The sequence below is a fragment of the Drosophila suzukii genome, chromosome 3 (genome assembly GCF_043229965.1).
Source record: "Drosophila suzukii chromosome 3, CBGP_Dsuzu_IsoJpt1.0, whole genome shotgun sequence".
In the NCBI taxonomy this organism is placed as follows: Eukaryota; Metazoa; Arthropoda; class Insecta; order Diptera; family Drosophilidae; genus Drosophila; species Drosophila suzukii.
Window position 1 is genome coordinate 79,401,701 of NC_092082.1, and position 19,593 is coordinate 79,421,293.

General features: G+C 35.8%; 1 protein-coding gene across 1 annotated transcript; it reads right to left on the reverse strand.

Moving 5' to 3' along the window:
- Window positions 1-6,201: 6,201 nt before the first annotated feature.
- Window positions 6,202-7,348, reverse strand: LOC108020277 (uncharacterized). The gene is made up of 3 exons (XM_017088404.4): window positions 7,220-7,348; window positions 6,547-7,165; window positions 6,202-6,377 (listed from the first exon to the last, which is right to left on the reverse strand). The coding sequence occupies exons 1-3, from the start codon at window positions 7,293-7,295 to the stop codon at window positions 6,218-6,220; spliced, it is 855 nt and encodes a 284-aa protein (XP_016943893.4). The 5' UTR covers window positions 7,296-7,348; the 3' UTR covers window positions 6,202-6,217.
- Between the last annotated feature and the right edge of the window lie 12,245 nt (window positions 7,349-19,593).

Sequence of the window (19,593 nt, forward strand, 5' to 3'; positions counted from 1 at the left end):
CACTGCACAGACAAAAATAATTACCTATTAAGTAGATTTAACCATTTCAACACTAAATAAATGTTAATAATGAAGATTATAGTGAAGTGTTATTAACATAAAATATATATAAGCAAATGTTCGTGTTATTTTTGCATCAGATAGCGGAATTTTTCACTCAAAGCGTACTCATTTGTTGTTCCCATAAACAGCGCTTTAAATAGTCTGTTATTGCTTTCATTATTTTTTGTTATTCCCCATGCTCAACAAAGGTTCTGAAAATTTATGTAAAATTAAACTGGTTTAAAAATAATTAAAACATGAAAAATAACCAAAAACAAAGTAATTTAAAATTGTATTATTAGAATATGATTATGTTTAGTAGATACATGAATATATACGTAATAAAAATTGTTTTATTAAAAATTCAAGACTAATGATTTATTTTAATTGAAAATATGGAAAAATAAGACATGAAAATGGTTTAGAGTATTCAACCACAAACTCATAGAGGTATTCCACGTCAAAACCGGAGTCGTATACTCAAGTTATGGAATCTAGAAGAGCAGTTTTGGGTTCCCATACTGAAAACCATTGGAAACACGGGAAAATCGAACATGAAAATGGGTTAAAATTTTGACCATGGCTTAATAAAATAATTTGAATGCAGATTATAAGAAAATTTAACTACAAATTCAAAGAGGTATCCCACGTCGAAATCGGAATAAAATTACTCTAGTTATGGAATCTAGAAGTGCAGTTTTGGGTTCCCATACTGAAAACCATTGGAAATACGGGAAAATCGAACATGAAAATGGGTTAAAATTTTGACCATGGCCTAATAGAATATTTTGAATGCAGATTATAAGAAAATTTAACTACAAATTCAAAGAGGTATCCCGAATCGAAATCGGAATAAATTTACTCAAGTTATGGAATCTAGAAATTTCAGTTTTGGGTTCCCATAGTGAAAACCATTGGAAATACGGAAAAATCTTACATGCAAGTGGGTTAAAATTTTGACCCTGGCCTAATAGAACAATTTGAATGCAGATTATAAGAAAATTTAACTACAAATTCAAAGAGGTATCTCACGTCGAGATTGGAATAAAATTACTCAAGTTATGGAATTTCGAAGTGCAGTTTTGGGTTCCCATACTGAAAACCATTGGAAATACGACAAAATCGAACATGAAAATGGAATAAAATTTTGACCCTGGCCAATTAGAATAATTTGAATGCAAATCATAAGAAAATTTAACTACAAATTCAAAGAGGTATCCCGCGTCGAAATCGGAATAAATTTACTCAAGTTATGGAATTTCGAAGTGCAGTTTTGGGTTCCCATACTGAAAACCATTGGAAATACGGAAAAATCTTACATGAAAGTGGGCTAAAAATTTGACCCTGGCCAATTAGAATAATTTGAATGCAGATTATAAGAAAATTCAACTACAAAGTCAAAGAGGTATCCCACGACGAGATCGGAATAAAATTGCTCAAGTTATGGAATTTCGAAATGCAGTTTTGGGTTCCCATACTGAAAACCATTGGAAATACGGAAAAATCTTACATGAAAGTGGGTTAAAAATTTGACCCTGGCCAATTAGAATAATTTGAATGCAGATTATAAGAAAATTCAACTACAAAGTCAAAGAGGTATCCCACGACGAGATCGGAATAAAATTGCTCAAGTTATGGAATTTCGAAATGCAGTTTTGGGTTCCCATTCTGAAAACCATTGGAAATACGGAAAAATCTTACATGAAAGTGGGTTAAAATTTTGACCATGGCTTATTAGAATAATTTGAATGCAGAATATTAGAAAATTCAACTACAAATTCAAAGAGGTATCCCACGTCGAGATCGGAATAAAATTGCTCAAGTTATGGAATCTAGAAGTGCAGTTTTGGGTTCCCATACTGAAAACCATTGGAAATACGGAAAAATCTTACATGAAAGTGGGTTAAAAATTTGACCCTGGCCAATTAGAATAATTTGAATGCAGATTATAAGAAAATTCAACTACAAATTCAAAGAGGTATCCCACGTCGAGATCGGAATAAAATTACTCAAGTTATGGAATTTCGAAGTGCAGTTTTGGGTGGAAAATTTTATTTCCATTGGAAATACGGAAAAATCGAACATGAAAATGGGATACAATTTTAACCACGGCTTAATAGAATAATTTGAATGCAGGATTTAAGAAAATTCAACTACAAGTTTATAGAGGTGTCCCACGTCGAAATCGAAATAAAATTACTCAAGTTATGGAATCTAGAAGTGCTGCTTTTGGTTCCCATAGTGAAAACTATTGGAATTACGAAAAAATCGAACATAAAAGTGGACAAAAATTTGGACCCTCGATAAAAAGAATAATTTAAATGCAGATCATTAGAGAATTCAACCACAAATTCATAGAGGTACCCCACGTCTAAATCCGAATCCGATAACTTAAGTTATTGAATCTAGAAGTGCAGTTTTGGGTTCTCATACTAGAAATGATTGAACATGAAAATGGGTTTAAATGCTGACCCTCGTTTAACAGAGAAATTTTAATGTAGAATGTTAGGGAATTCAATGACGAACTCATAGAGGTATCCCTCTATGGGAACATGTTGAGTAAAAATTCGTTTTCTTTGATATATTTTAAGATTCCTGAAGAATTAAGTTTGATGGTGAAAGGACTAGTCCGTGGAATAATGACGCCTTGTTTACCAAATCAGTTATGAATCATTTATTCTGCATCCCAATGGCAGTGTTTTTTATTTGTCTCCATTTGGATGGGTTCCATAAAATGTGTTGCCTGATATGCATCCGATGGCCCAGTAGTAAAATGTTTGATGAGTTCAGTGGCAAGTAGGAAGTACCTTTAAGTACGACTTAAGGTGGGAACGTGACGACTGTGGGTGTATTTTTGGTTGGGAGTTTCCGGGTGTTGTTGGTTGCTTACGACGGGTCATAAATTTAGCCAAAAACTTGGCTATGCATCTTCGCTGACGTTTCCTTTCACGACCTGCAAAATTTAGAGCTGCACGGCGGTTTTGATGGCCCTCAGTGGCAGGACGGGATGCGCTAATAAATGACATTTTCATTCGCATCCCGGCAGTGAAGCTGTCCCAGGTAATAAGGAAAATTAAATCAACTGAACGAAGTTGGCAAATAGTGTAAGATTAAGCTAAAGATGAAAGTAATTACAGCGAATTGGTTGACAAATTTATAAATTAATGTTATGTCAAAGAGTTTTCTTTAATTTAGGTAAATTTATATAGCCAACCTATTTTTTTCAATGCAGTTCATAAGAAAAAATATTTTTTTTACTGTGTGGAAGAAAAAATATAAATAAATAAGAATATTTTGATGAGCTTGCGAATTCGATTAAGATGTCAATGTGGAGGAGTAGTGGATACTGTCAACTCAGCAATTGAATGTGATACATTGTTGCTAAAAGTAAAAAAAAAATTGATTTGCGGAGTAAAATATAAGTTTTTAGACATTTTTAAAAATTATTAACATGTACCATTTCTAAAAAACCATTTTATAACGGTAGAGGTAAATTAATTTTGTATTTAATTTCTTCCATTTATATTCTTAAATTTGGATTGCCATTGGCTTATAGTTAGATTAGCCTTAACTTTAGCTAAAATAAGTTAGCAGAACAATTTTCGAGCAACTTATTTAGCACAAATTCTCCACGAAATGGGGAAACCAAATGCAAATTCAATTGAATTAGTCAACTTTATTTGCTCATCATTTTGGGTAACTTTTAAGCAATATATAGATGGCAATGCATATATATTCTTTATTATGGGGACACATTCAGCCAATGACTGCTGCTCCTGCTGCCGCTGGTGTCTCCCTTCTAGCCAAATTGAAACGCTAAAATAATTTACGGCTCAACTGACCAGCTTCGGCTGCTCCTTCGGATCCTGCAGCAGTGTCCTGCCAGCTCCTTGATGGCTGGCACGTTAAATGCCATCGAAATGCTCCCAGTTGGAAAATTAGTTTAAAAATACGTTCGTTCGGCAAAGGATGCCTTGGATCCTGTGGCTGCTGCTCATCTTTATACACTAGCTGAAGGTATTATAATATTTTTAACTTTACTTTTAGCATTTTATAAGTCACAAATGAACACAATAAATGCATTAAATAGTACTTGAGCATAAATAGTAAATAGGGGTTAGATTAGCCCTATGTCAAAGTTGAAGTCCGTATATTATAAACATTTATATGTTGGGTAAGTTGATAAAATATTTGATTTAATAGTACGTATTATCTCACATAATTTAATTGTAAAGTTCCTTATAACATAAACAGTATTATAAATAGTAACAGAGTATTCCAAATGTGTCATACATTCCATTCATTTCTATATTTTTCTTGTGCAGCAGCACGCGACTTGCGTTCATGGTGGCGTAAAAATTCACTTAGTTCAACTTCCCACTCACCCCTTTTATTTTAGCCAAGTTACCCGGAGAAAAAGCGACACGAAAAAAAAAGCAAGGACTAAGAAAATTCGGAAGACGGTTGCCCAATAAAATGCTCATGTTTTACAATTTTATTAGGTGACGCGAGCTCATCAAATATTTAAATAAAACGATACATTTGGCGCTCCTCTTTCATTGTTCGCCTTCGTTTAAGTAATTGCGTTTTAGTGGACACATGTTTTACATTGAGAAATTTAGAGGGGGTCCTTAAATCATTCCCTGTTTATCTGGCGACCATAAATAAAGGCATTAGCCGTCGTCCTTCCTTCGAATTGCATCGAACTGTTTGCATTGCGACCGTGGCACTTGGCCGTGCAGCTGCTGCCGCCAAATGTGGGATTTACACTGCGGCCGGGTTAACCGCAATCGAAGTCGTCCCCTTAAAGAGATACAGGCCCCATACCAATTATCCACCCACAATCAGGATCATTAATTGCCCAGAGAAAGTGTGCATATGACCAAAATTTAGGAGGGAACAATTTTATGGAAGCACAAAAAAAGGTGTTCCAAAAGATTTTTATTTTTCAATACTGTTTAATTTTAAAGAAAATGGAAATAGATGGAATATGTATTCTATACAGAAAAACGGACATATTTTGGTTTGTTAGATGTTAGGTGATATAAAAAAATATTTTTTCATAGTATTTATATACCAAAACACTACAAAAAACATTAAAATTAAAATCTTAGTAAGTAAAATAATTGCGAGGCTCATAAATTAAGCCAATCTTTGGATAAAAGTGGAAATAGCCTATATATAAAAATGATATGATATAAAAGAACTGATAATGAAAATAGTGATGCAAATTTAAATTACCTTCAAATTAAAAGTTAAATCCAAAAAGGGATATTATTTACCATATTTTATAAACTAAACCATTAGTATACACAGTTAAAATTAATTTGAAAAATATGTTATAAGCATTTGTTTCTCCAAGTGTTTTTAAAAATATTTTTCTCCCAGTGCTCTTTTATTGGCATTGTTTGATTTAGTCGCTGAACGCAGCACTTTGGCACTTGGAACTTTTGAGGATTGGCCCAATCGACGAGGCGGCGGATGGAGACACTCCTCGGGAAAATGTTTTGGCTGGCCAAAGAAACGGTTCTCGTCCTGGAGACCACCTCCTTCCCCTTCCCCCAAAATATCTTGCCGCACTTTGTTTGCTAATGAGCCAATTTAGTTGCATTGAACGCAATTGCATCGGGCGTGTGTATGTGTTTGAGTCTTTGAGTGTGTGTGCCTTTGGTCTGGCCTGCGATACTTGAAACTTGGCCAATACGTTTGGGCCACATGCCGCTTTGAGGCTGAGGCTGAGGTGCCTTGCTTTGAAATGGTAAGTAGGTAGGAGACCATCGGAAAATGGCAGCTTTAGATGGGTTGAAAAGTACATTTCTGGGCCATTATAGCCTGAAACAAAGTTAGTATTACAAAAGTAGGCTTACAAATTACTTTCTAACAAGTATGGCAATTATAGTTCATTTGTATACTTATATAAACTTATATATCGCTGTTCTTTTATAAAGAAAAATATCACATATATTTAGCCATTACATCATTTTGGTAAGTACCATTAAATATTAAACAATAATTTATAATGTACTATTTTTTCCCACTTGTAGAACTATAAACCACTTGCTAGTAATATAGTCGCTGGTTTTATAGATATTTTTATTCATGGTTTACATAATAGCTTAAAGTTTTATAAATATTGTTACAGCAAGCAACTTATTTAAAGGTAAATAATTTTAAGCTAAGACTTCTTATGCATAATGCTCATCAGATATTTCCGACAGGCGTCCATCGAATGGCGATTCAGGTAACATATCTGGCTAAAATACTTGCCGCACTGGCCGCACTGATGTTCCCACTCGTGGTGGCCCATTGTGCGCTGATGCGAACGCAGATTGGAACTGGAAATTAAAAGTATTTATAAATATTAACTTAACAAGGCAAACAAAATTCATTGAATTTAAGTAAGGCTGAAAAATGGTCATGCCCAATGAGTTTTGATGTACAAAAACTAATACATTTCTATTTTTCGAACTTATTTCTAGCAGGACTTGTACTAATGGTACCCACCGATCGGCGAAGGACTTCTGGCAACTTTGTTCGGGACACACGAAGGGTCTTTCACCGGTGTGGGTCCTCATATGGGCTATCAGCATCCAGGAGTGATCGAATTTCTTCACACAATCGCTACATTCGAATTGCTCGCCCTGCCGTTTGAAACGCCTTTTTTCCGCCGGTTTTTTGGGCTGAGGAGAAGGTGATTTCACATCACTTTGTGGCTCTGGCACTTCGGTCAAAAGTTGACTTTTTCGCATTATCCTGGAGCGAATCCTTTTGGGTTCGGCCACCATCGTAATGATGCCTACTTGAATACCTTTTTTGGTTTTGGGTATTAGTTCTAGACTTTGGTCCGGCATTTTCAGTTCCCAGATAATATGACTGACTAAAGAGTTTTTGGAAGCCGGTTGAATGTCCATCAACTGGATGCCATGGTCCTCCTCCATTTTCCTTCGGTCCACAATGGATACATCATCGCCCTGACGCCAATCACTGCTGGGTTCCCTGTTACCATAAAGATAGGTGAACTTCAGGTTTGTCTTAGGTTCAATTCTTGTTACTAGGTTCCTTGTAATGTTATTAGGTTTTGGTCTGGGCATTGGTGGCATGTTGGGTATGGCTTGAAAAAAGGCTGGGAGTAGGTAAGATATCGTTATAAAGATGTTGTATTGCACGAAATCCTTACCATCGTAACGTTCGTAGAACCGTTCTTGCTTGCCATTATAGCGATCCGATAAAAAGCTGCGGAAAATGTTGGGCATGATTGCTGAATACACCTCACAACCGAGTTTTCCTTAATTTGCTTGATTTTACAGGCTCTGAAAAGTCAGTCAGCTATAGACCAGCCTGCTCTGATTTCATTTAATGATGCCTACTCGATTGGAAATTACACGTTAAGCCTTAAGTTCAAGGAGGAATTAACTTGTGCACTGAGAGTATTTTAATTGTTAGAGATGTTGTAGGGGGAAAACCCTTTACTCACAAATATAAAATCAATAAACAGAATATTTATTTATATAAAAATGTACCATAAATATATTTAAAAAATGACTTAAGTAACTTATAATAAATAATTGTCGAATTATTTTTATTCTACTCAGGATGAAATATTTTTAAACCTTTGTATTTGGTATATGATATTTTATTGATTTAAAACATGTGTAATCCTCTAAAATATAAGCGAAATGTCAGAAATTCTAAACTTTATTTATAAGTGTAAATCGACTTTAATTTCTTTATAAAAAGTACTTGAATCCAGAGGTATTGACCAGCAAAAAGAAAGTAATCAGGCAGCTTTAAGAGACCTGACCACCAGTCAATGCCTTCATTGGGAAATTCAAGATGGGGAGCACTTAAACAATTTTCTTGTTAAAATTTTTGCACACGATTCCGGAACTCCTCTTCAAAGAAAGAGAGAGAGAGAGAGGTAGAGAGGGTGTGAATGAGAGGGGGCTAGTAGCCGGGCAATAAACAAGGCACGAATGTGTTGAGCAATAAAATTAGTTGGCTTGGCTGTGAACCTTGGCAAATGTGTGTTTGTGTGTTTGCTTAAGACATGCAAAGACGTTTTGCAATTTGCCTGTAATCCTGTTGTGCCAAAAGCACCCGAATGCCAACCACTGGACCACCCCAAAAACACCCAACCACCCACAGCCTTGGACTCGCTTTAAGGACTATTCCGTTGCAGCTCCTTCAGTAAGCACTTAAGTCCCAACTCTATTGTGCGGGAAATTTTCAATTGTTCGACAGTTCGCTGCGGTTATTTATTTGCATTTTTTATTTGCCGTTTTTGAGTGTGTTTTGTAATAAAAGCCGGAAGAGAAAACATTTATGGCACCCCCATATCCCCACAGCCCCTAACTCCACCTACGATTACGATTTCGACAACGACTTGTACCAAACAGCTTTATTGCATTTATTTGGCACTTTATTACCGCCAGCTCGTTGTTCGGCTGTTAAATGGCCAAAAAAGACCACAAAATATTGGGCCAGCAATTTACTTGGGTCATTTCGAAGTGCTTCAATCTCGACGACAGTGCGTTTCACAGATGCAGACTTAATTAAATAAATTCTCTTAAATAAACATGGCTGTTTTTAGATAAAAAATCAAGGGATTTTCATTTTAAAATTAACTAGTTTCTATATTTTTCTTGGCTTTAAAATATTTCTAAATAATAAATTATGCAGTTTAAATATACATTTATCATATATTAATTCGTCATATATCCCTCCTTTAAACTCAACTTAATTTTGCCATTCTTATTGCCACTTTTTCAATAGCTTTCGAAACGCACTGCATCAATCAACAAAAATAAGGGAGACAACAATCAAAGGAAAATTGTTTTCAGCTAAACATTAATTCGTTTCGACAACAGCAAATTTGCTGTTCATTTCTCTGTCCTCATAAATAGTTCATATCTGTGGACCAAACAAATGACATTTTTCATAAACTTATATTTGCAGTGGGAAATGTGTATATGTATCATCGTGTTTTGCTCCAACGACAAAATCGCATAAATGCTTTCGACTGCCAAACAAAAGACTGGCATAAAGCAGGACTCCAATGCCATTCAGAAAGGAGTTGCAGCCCCTCCTATCTGTTTATTTGTGTATGTCAGTCGGACTATTAAAAATCTATTTCAAGTACACAAGCATCGAAATTGCGTTCGTCTGCCGAGCTCTTTATGGCAGTTGGATGGCATTTTATTGCATACTCTTGGGCGGCCACTAAAGCTAGTAATACCCCAGTACTAGAGACTATAGTCGACTCTCGAATTAAATATGCACGTACGACAAATGAGATTTCCGGTTTTTTTTCCCACCCACGGTTTATTTTCACAGGCGTTGCTCATCTTTAATTTGCGTCTGTTGCGAAGGGAGCTGTCAACAATGCTACGCAAATTAGAATTTAATTAACCTTATTATGTTTTTAGGAATTGCGCTTATTCTAGGGATTTTTTATGGCCTTGAGTAGTAGTAGTAGTTTTTCTCATTTGAGTTCACAAGTGGAAAAACAATAATGGTCTGAAATGAATGTCACAGATTTAACAAGCTTTAGCACCTTTGACTCATACTTATTCGTCCAGTATACTGGACTATCCCAGGAAGGAAATTAAAGATTTTCGGCCAAAAATATATATATAAATGTTGATTTAAAACTTTATAATCATATTTTAAGAAAAATGTACATACTAACATATAAATATATTAATATCTTTCTGCACATTGGCTTAAAAACTTTTACATTTAAGCTTGCTGGATAAAACACATTTTAATACTGTAATATAAATATCTACTTTAATATATTATGTATTATTTAATATTTCTTTTAAATAACGAGCTCTTTAAATTTAGTTTAGGACCTTTGAGGACTACCTTTATCATATTTACTAGCCGTGTAACTCTTCTTCGGCATCAGTGTCGCAGCCACGTCGAAATCATCAATATTAGAATTGTATCTTTAACTTTAATCCGAGGCACGTAAAAGTGCCTTGCCATCTACTTTTATTGGTGGTCTCCCAGAAGGCCGACGCCTTAGATTGCATTGCAAATTTTGTCATCAACATATAAATGAAGCGTCATAACTGACTGTCAATCCTCAGATTCCGGAAAAGCCGAAAAACGAGTCACGGCAGGATTTGCACTCCTTTGTGTAAGGACACGGAATCAAACGAATCACATTTCACAATTTTCCTCAATTTAAAATGTAATTATTTTTGTTTTGCCTTTTTGCATGGCACCTGGATAAGAATATGGATTTTCATTGCCATTTGCATTTCACATTTGCCATTGAGTTTTTCCTTGAGAAAAGCTGTCATAAATAAATAGTGTGGTGAATTTACTAAAATAAAAAAAGAACACATTTTTGTCATCATCTAATATGCAACAAATCCCAAGCAAATAAAAACTCATAATTTAATCAAATACTCGTATGTATTTCCTAGATGCGACAATCGCCTTCAGGCGTTTGGCAATTAAATTTGCATGCCGCAAAGTGTGTGTGAGTGAAGCTGAAAAAGTGTCAAATCCCGTTCCACTTGTCCGGTTATTTACTAAAGAAAAACACAATTGTTTGTAGCATTTGCGGTGTGACCAACGCCACATCAGCAGCACCATCTACTCCAGCCTCGCCATCCTTTCTATTTTATTCTATTCCCTGGCCCACCTAAGGCTACAGCATAAACAAACTGCGACATAGGCAAATAGGACTTTATTTCCGTGTGCTGGGGAAAATTTGTTAATTTGTTCAAAAGTTTGCATTGCATTTGGCCAGCCGGGTCGACGTGTCCGGCATAACAATGCAAAAAGAATGGATTCTGGGAAATGGGATGGAGGTTGTCGGGATGTCTAGGCTGGGGGACCTGTTGGCACTGTCGTCAGTCCAACTGTTCTGAAATTGCCTCTGATGAGCGTTAAAATTGGGATACAGTTGGCATCTGTTACTTAATTATAAAAGGTTGTTGATATTTAAAATTATAAAAAATTGATTTTCAAAAGTTAAATTAAGTAATAATAACACAATCATTGAAATAATCTACACCGGTGTCTAGAAGTATGCAACACTATATTTACAATCTGCTAGTACAATAGGTTAATTTGGAAAAGTGACGTTCTTTTTTGAGCTGCATACTTTTAGACACCTTTAAGATTACTTTAAAATGGACTATCAAATAAAAAAAATATAAATATATAAAACAATCAAATAATAATAAACTAATAGAAATCATTTATAAAAGTGTCTAAAGGTATGCAACAATTTATTTTAAGTCCTGAGGCTGCATACTTAGACACCTTTAAAGATTGCATTTAAAGAACTAAAAAATTTAAATTAATATATATAAAAGTTGTGTATTTTTTAGCTTAATGTAGAACTGAGATTCTCCTAAGAACTCTAGGTCTTAGAATCCTACATAACTCCTGAACTATTTCCAATAAGTGACCACTGTAAATCCGTTTAAATTGATTAGAGGAACCGGGGCACACCAACAACAGTCCACAGATGCCTCCTGTTTGTTTAGTTTATAAATTAAATTTAAGCTGCAAACAAGCAAATTTGCCAAACACGTATCTCCGTTATGGGTCTATTACTTGCCCAGAAGTGTGGCCAAGTGTCGAGGCGGCAAATTTGTGCAACGGAATTGTGCCCATAAATAAAATATGGCATTCGACCAACGAAACCACCGGACTTTGGACTTTGGACTCCACTCGCTATCTCTGCGGTTAGTCCATGAAATGGCCAGTTCGTCCGGAGTTCGTAGATTTTTGCCAGCCATTGTCACATGACAAATGCTTGTTGCTCCTGTATGTTCCAAAAGCGACTCCTTTTTGCAATTGTTATTATAGCTGGCATTGTACTTTCGGCCATTCAACGATCCATTTGTATGCCGGCCGTGTTTGTTGGCCATGGCGATAAGTCATAGCTGGCACGTACCAAATTTATTTGTTCAAGTTTGTTTGCTTAGCTCGTCGGCACCAGCTGCGAAACCTGTGGCCAAGGATATATGCCGAGTGCCCCGGGCAATTGCATTAATCGCCTGATAATTTACACAGCAATAATAATGTTTGCCAATGGCAAATAAATATTTATTGAATTAACCAGAAAAATGGGCCCACAAGGCACCACTTATCGCTGGCAAAATTTATGTTTTACAAATTGCCGGGGAAAAAATATATATAAATTGCAATGATTCCACTGATCAACAAGAGATGTCTAGAAATCGTATTTATTAGTCATTTTATCTTAAGAGTCATTAGCCTGGTTTTTCTACTGTGTCTTTAAAAATTATCTCATAAATTAAATAGGCTTTTAATTTCCTCACTTTGAGAGTTGCTAAGTTTGTCTTACCAATTTATTTAAATGATAAAAATAACACATTTTAATTTAACTTTACTTTTGTTTAATTGTATAACCTTCTTAAATTACTATCCTAATTTATTTTAGTCAAAACAGTTGATTTTTAAGTAAGTTGGTACAGAAAAAATCCCACTATGCGTTTGATTGTGTGTGGTTGTTTATTGCATTGCCCACAGTAAAGAAAACATGCGCCGTATATGCAAATTTAATTTGCCCAGTCACACACACATGCACAGGAAAAAGAGCACACGCACACACACACATGCAAAACCTAGGTCATAGTCGCAATCGTAGCATACTTTTCAGAGCCGCAGGGCATTAAAAAAAACGGACTGTGGCCGCTTTTCCCGACTTTTCCCGTCGTCTCCACACATTTATTTATATGAAAATAATCACACATGCAAATTAATAATTTCATTTCGCTTTGGCAGCCGGAATGTTGTGCCCCATTCTATTGTACCCGACTGAAAAATAAACTTACGCCACCAAAATCAAAAATTTAGACCATAAATAAAATCGTACGAGTGAAACGTGGGCCAAAGCCCCGGGCTCTTTTCGCCAAAATGGTGAGGAGAATGGTAGGGCTTATATAACAATAAATAGATTTTGTTTTGGGCAAATCTGTTGCGCATTTGTTTTTGCTTATCGGAGCGAATAATTTATGGGCTGGCATAAAAATCCCAGCATTTCGTTTTGGGCTTAGTGGCTGGACGAGGATTGTCGGGGCGATTTATCAATTTGCCACTTTAAAGCTGTTTGGCCGGCATTTATTTTGTTTGCATTGTAGTTTTTAAATAGCAATAATAACTGTTAATTTACATGCCGCAAGTGTCAACAGGCCGCTGGCCATTTCCAATTACGAGACCTCGGTTTTTTGTTTCGATTTTTCCATTATTCCATGGGCTTTTTTTACCTCAAACACTTTTTTATGTCGTGTTCATCGGTTTCATGTTTTTCATGGCCACAAAGTACTTCATAAAATGCATTGGCATGCAAATTATGTTAAGCTCGTGAATTTATAATTTAATGAAGACACTTTATAGCCATAATTGGCCCCCGCTCATCCACCGCCATCCCACGAAAAATAAAACCTCCGCTCACCCAGTTGTTGCGTAATATTGTTCTTAATTAAATAAATGCGATCCAGCGATTGTGTTCATTGCGGTGATTGTATACAGTTTTTTACATTATTGCAGAGGACTTTTTTGCCGAATGCATAATTTAATTGCATATTATTCACTTTAAAAAAAGGATACGTTGCTGGCGAAGACGCATCGAGAGTTCCTTTTATCTGCCTTGTTGCTTTTGATATCCAGCTTCAAGGATTATGGTCTCATCCGAAATCCGGGAAAAAGGTGAACGAAGAGCGGAACAGTCAAGGCAGCTGGTTGGCGAGTGCTTCTTATATTTATGAAAAAGTTTATACCCAGTTTGGTTCTATGAATTTACACGTTCTTGAGGTACTTCTAGATTTTGTTATGTTTATGCGGTAGTGAAAAGTTATGAAGTATTTAAAATATTCTAGAATTTTAAGCTGAAGGTTTATCATATTATAGATACATTTCTATGTTTTAAAATTATAATCACAATGATAATATTTTTTTTAAAATTAATATATTATTATTTGTTTAAAAAGTGGTAATGCTCTTTCTATTTTTAAGATATACATACCAAAGTAAGTATAGATTTCTTGTTAGCTCTTCCCAAGTCCTAGATTTATATGATCTATATACCGGAAACTATATTAAAAATGATAAGAATAAACACAGATCCCAACTAAGTAAAGCAATAACATCCAAATGTTTACCAAAAATTCTTTCTATAGTGTAGATTTTTTTTAGTACTTAATATTTTCGTAACTTTCCCACGCATAAACCCCTCCAAAATATTTTCCACCATCCTTCATTCTTGCGTGTGTTTCAATTAACTTTTTGCCGTGACTGCCAAAGATGAGGCGAGTGAAATGAAAATGAAAATGAGAACGCAGCTGAGGCTCCTCGCCTTGTATGATAAGCAGCTTCCTCGCTTGTTTGAACATAAAAATGCAGCGCTTAAGATAAATTACGCATCCTGGCAGGTGAAAGACGTGCCTGTGTGTATGTGTGCTCATGTTCGGTTGTTCAGGTGCGAGGCAAGTTAATTGTTAAGTGTTTGCCGACTTGTAGTTTCGTGCAGTGTAGTTGCAGCTCCAAGATTAGCAGGCAAACTTTGGCCATCGCTTTTTATGCGGAGGCGGATAATATCGCTACACAAAGTTGCTTTAGCCAAGGAAATTTCCGCAATTTATGTGGCAAGCTTGCCACGAAAAGACCCAAAAAAGCAACCGGAGAGACTGTAAATTATAATTGCATATTTTCATATTTTACAATTGACGGCGTCATCCTTGTTGCGGCTGCTCCGATATTTTAATGAGAAATTAAATGTCCGCACTTTTTGCCATGTATTTAAATTCACAAAAACTTTCAAATTGAAAAGTGGTTAGTACCAGGGAGCTGGAAAATAGAAAATAGTTCTTTGTCAAGTTTAGCTTTGGCATACCATTCAACTTTTTTTATTGTTAAAAAATATACCAGTTTTAGTAGAAGTGACTATTTATCCCTTCTATAAAAAAGGTTCTAAATTACTATTTTATTTTCAGTTTAAATGATAAAAAAAACCTCACCTTTAACTTGTTCATTGGATATTGCCTTAGTATTTCCTCCAACTTGAGTGGCTTAAAAAAAATTGAATGCGAGGCTGGGAAAGAGGGTTTCCCCAATTTTCTTTGGCCAGCTCAGAGCATCAATGGAAAAACTTTCCAGTCACCTCAGTGCACACACATTTTTATAAACATCTAATTGGCAAGAGGGAAAACGAGTGTGACAATTGCAGAGTGGCAGGAAAAAAAAGGATTTCATTCGCCCGAGGGCCTCTGAATGCCTGACTATTGTTGAAACTCGCATCGCCTTGTGGCCAGGTCTCGTTTTCCTGCGGAAATTATTTCACACTTGAAACCATTTTCATGAAATTAGTTTTTCTTTGGCATCGTCAAGGTGGAAATCCCAATTGGCCCAAGGGAAAATACAAGAAAAGCGGGAAACTCGGGCACGTCGCAGCCAAATGAAGTTGCATATAGATTGGGCCAATCGGGAGTTCATTCAAATACAATCCGCCAGCCGATTAATATTTTATGATTTCGGGCACGATTTTCCATTTCATCTTGAACCGCAGATTAGGGGAAGTTGACTCGGGCTTTCTTTATATTTTTGTACATTCAGAAAACTGGTTGTTTTATTACTTATTTTCAAATTTTGATCAATTTGAATAAAACGTATTATCAAACATATTTTTAAATTAAAAAAGAAAATGAAAATGTTGGTTTTAAATTTAAGCATTCACTAAAATATTTCATGTTATAGTTCTTTAAGGGATTTTTTTAAGTGTTTTTCTTCTTCTTTTGCAAGTTGGAATTTTTTAGGCCCTCGCCCATGGCTAAAAGTCTATAAGAAGTAAAAACGAATTTGAATTTTAATTTCCAAAACATCTTTCCCTACCTGGACGTCTTTTGAAAATGGGGAAAAAAGTGTTGGCCCAAGAAGTGAAAGGATTTTTCAAAAATAAATATTATTTTGGAGAACTTTGGCCTTTGTCTGGATGCTCGAGTCGAGGACTAGGCACTCAAATTGCATTTTGAATAATTTAATTTTGGGACAATTGTCGCATCATTAAATGAAGTAGCTGTGGCCTGCTGCCCATTAAAACCCCGCCAACCAAGTTAAGAATCATGTCTAACAGGCCAGCCGCTTTTCTTTGTCTTTCGTGGAAAGCTGCATGGATTAATTTTCCATTTCGGCAGGAACTAATCCTGTAAACTGTTCCGTCTGCCGGTCGTCTAGCTCTTTTTGAAGTAACGGAGAACTTTCCCCTCTTAGCCAGCGAATTTTTGTTGGCAATTGTTAAACGCAATTGAATTTATAAGCGGGGCATAATTAAAATTAAGCAGCCGTTGCCGAAGATGAAAGTTTTTGCAAGTGTTGCACTTCCTTTTCCGAAATTTGCTTTTGAGTGGCTTGTAAGTTTGCTGCTATCCGGAAGTGGATTGTCGTGGCGATAATTTCAGGATGCCACTTTAAGACCCAACAGTCTGATCTTATTGCCATTTAAATTCGGATAGGGGTTAACAGAAAGTTCAATAAAAATGTATTCCTTTAATAAATGGTTGATCTGTCCCCTAAGTGATATATTTAATATCTTAATTAAATGGAATCTAACTTAGCAACTGAATACTCCGAAACATTAGCATGCTCTTTAGTCCTTCTCTGCTCTCTTTAAGAAAACTTTCTATTATATGTAGCCACGTTCTCATTAGGAAATTTTCCAATTCCCAGAATGCATAAACTAATTTAGCTGAAATGTTTTTGCTTACAAATGGGCTGCACATCCCGTCAGAGGATTTCATCACTCCGTCAGTGGAAAACTGCTTGAACTTGGCAGGGAAAACAAACGAATTTCTAGAAATCATCGAGTGAGGAACTCGGCGACGGGATCCTGAAATTCCTCGCACTCGCATTACAGGCGACGACAGCCAAATGAGTCGTCGTCCCTGGATAAAGATGACGAGGTGGATGTGGATGTGGAAGTGGATGTGGATGTGAATGCCGCATGTGGATGCGAGTGAGTTGCCCCATGATGGAAATGCCAAATGGTTTGTGTCTCTTTATGGGAATTGTTGTTTGTTGTTCTCCTCGGGCTTAGTCTTAGTTTGGGTTTTGTTTTTCGGCTGCCGCCTGTTTAGCTCAGCAGATAAGCAGCTCTACTTAGATTTCGGATTTCTTGGAAAAAGGATTTTTATTCATGGTTCTGTCAGTTTTTTCCAAGTATTTTCGATTGAGTAGGGAAGCAAATGGGTGCAGCCATAATATAATTAAGATATGTTTATTAATTAGTTTGAAATAAATAACTCAGTTTCAATTTAAAGAATGAGGCATCTCTGTTCTTAAAATGTTCTTCAACTATGAAATCCATATTATTAATTTAAACTTTTATGGAACAAAATACGAATTTTATATAAAGCCATATGATAATTTAAAAGTCCCTTTTTGTTCTGTGACCTAAAACTGAGTTACCTAGCATTTGCAAATTTGCACTTTTCACCTCATTAATCCTGATTAAGGAAAGAAAGGCTGAAACCAAGACAATCATCATCCGGTTGCAGCAAATTTACAGGCTAACAGGAAATAACAGAAAAAGGAAGTAGAAAAGTTTCAATTTTAGTTATGAGGCGCTTATAAATTCAATTGAATTAAACAATTGCCAGAAAAGTTTCTGGCTATTAATACACAGACATGTTTCGGAATAAAGTTAACGCGAACGATTTTTTTAAAAAGGGAAGACAATCCTTTGCAACCCTAAACATAATTATTACATTAAATGGTACACGATTATAGAATAAAAACAATACTTCCTTTAGGACATACTTAAATGAATAGAGGGATTTCAATATTCTAAGTAAATTAAGTAGGCACTGTAAAAATAATTAATTTTATTAAACTAATAAGACAGATTTTCTTCTTTGTCTTCTAAATTCGTTTTCGTTTTCTTCTAATTTTCAGAAAAAAAGCTGAAACTAGTTATGAGCTTAACAACAACCTATTAGAATAACCTTCTTAGTAATTTAGGAATGACAACTCTTTTTGAGCGTAATGAAAGTTCAAGAAAAACCTATTTTCTGACAGCACATTGTAGTTACCTAAAACATAAGTTTCTAAATTGAAAATGCCTTCGAAAAATTAGAATATTAACCTGGAAAAGAGAAAAAATCATTTTACTTGGAGGTATACCGAAATACCCAGTTTGGAAACTGTTTTTACTAATAGAATGCGGTTAGATTAAATGTAAACTCGACATTCCGAGAATTGGTATCTTTTTGCAATTTAAAATGCTATTAAAATTGCATTTAATTAAGATTAAAATTTATGCCGAGCAAAGAGACCGTTAAATGGCTTGGGGCGGTACAATAAAAATATGGCAAGTGGAAACAAGACCAAACAGCAGAGGGAAATAAATTCAAAAAAAAGAAGAATACCAGAATACCAGATGAAATCAAAGAGCAGGAGATTTAAATGCAGTTTGTTGCAAGGATATAGGATATTTTTTGTAAACTTTACGCATTCGTCGCGACGAGGACTACTCGAATGCCAAATGCCACGCCCCTGCGACGCCCCCTTGCTGTATATTTCGCATTTCGGTTACGAAAGCCCGAGATCACGAGACCCAAACGAGCAACATTGTATGGCCCGAAAGAGGGGCGTGCGGAAAAGGGGGTCCTTCAGCTGCCGCCGACGAATGAGAGAGTGTCGAACCCTCCGCCGCCCACCGACCCACTGCCGCCCCCCGCAAGGACGCCCGCCAATGTGTAGGCGACATGGACGAACGCCGTTGGTTGGCCGGCGCCTATGTAAACGAGATACGCATGTGTGCCATCGGTGTGGCGTGTGTGTATGTAGGTGACATGTACTGCGTACTGCAACAAGAGTCCTGGCAATGGCCAAAAAGGCAGCGGAGTAAATGCAAAATCTGTAGGGAGCCCACACCACATCGGACCCTCTCTCGAAGACCCCCCCCCAAAAAAACCCCCCGTGCAGCACAACAAACACCGTCGACCATCCGAGAAGGGGAAGCGATTACGCTGCAACATGTTGCAAGGGGAGGAGTTTGCACACGGTTGCAACCCAGTTTGGCTCACCATTTCAGGGCTTTAATTTCTCGTCACATATCTCTGCATTTTATCTTTATTTTATGGAAAATAAAATTAAAATTTAATTAGTTCCTTTTATTATGAAGGATTTTTTGATATTAGAAGAAAGGTCTAGAATTTAATGGGTGCAAAGCAAAACGAATGTTCATTGAAACTATTTTATTTCCAAATGATTATTTGGTATACAACAAGATTGGTTAAGAAATAGATTGAAATTGAGTCTTTTATTATTAATTATATTTAAAGTATATGTTGGATAGCTTAAAATAATATAGCAAACATTTTGTATATACTTTTTCCTACAGGTATTATACATTAGTTCGAATGCTTCATAGTTCTGTACTATTTTAAATGCTTATGTATTAGGAAACAGGATTTACTAGTTGAATACACAATATTTCTTCTTCAAATACAAATATTTAAATCTGTAAACAAACAAAACGGTTTTTGTCTAACTTAACTTACATAT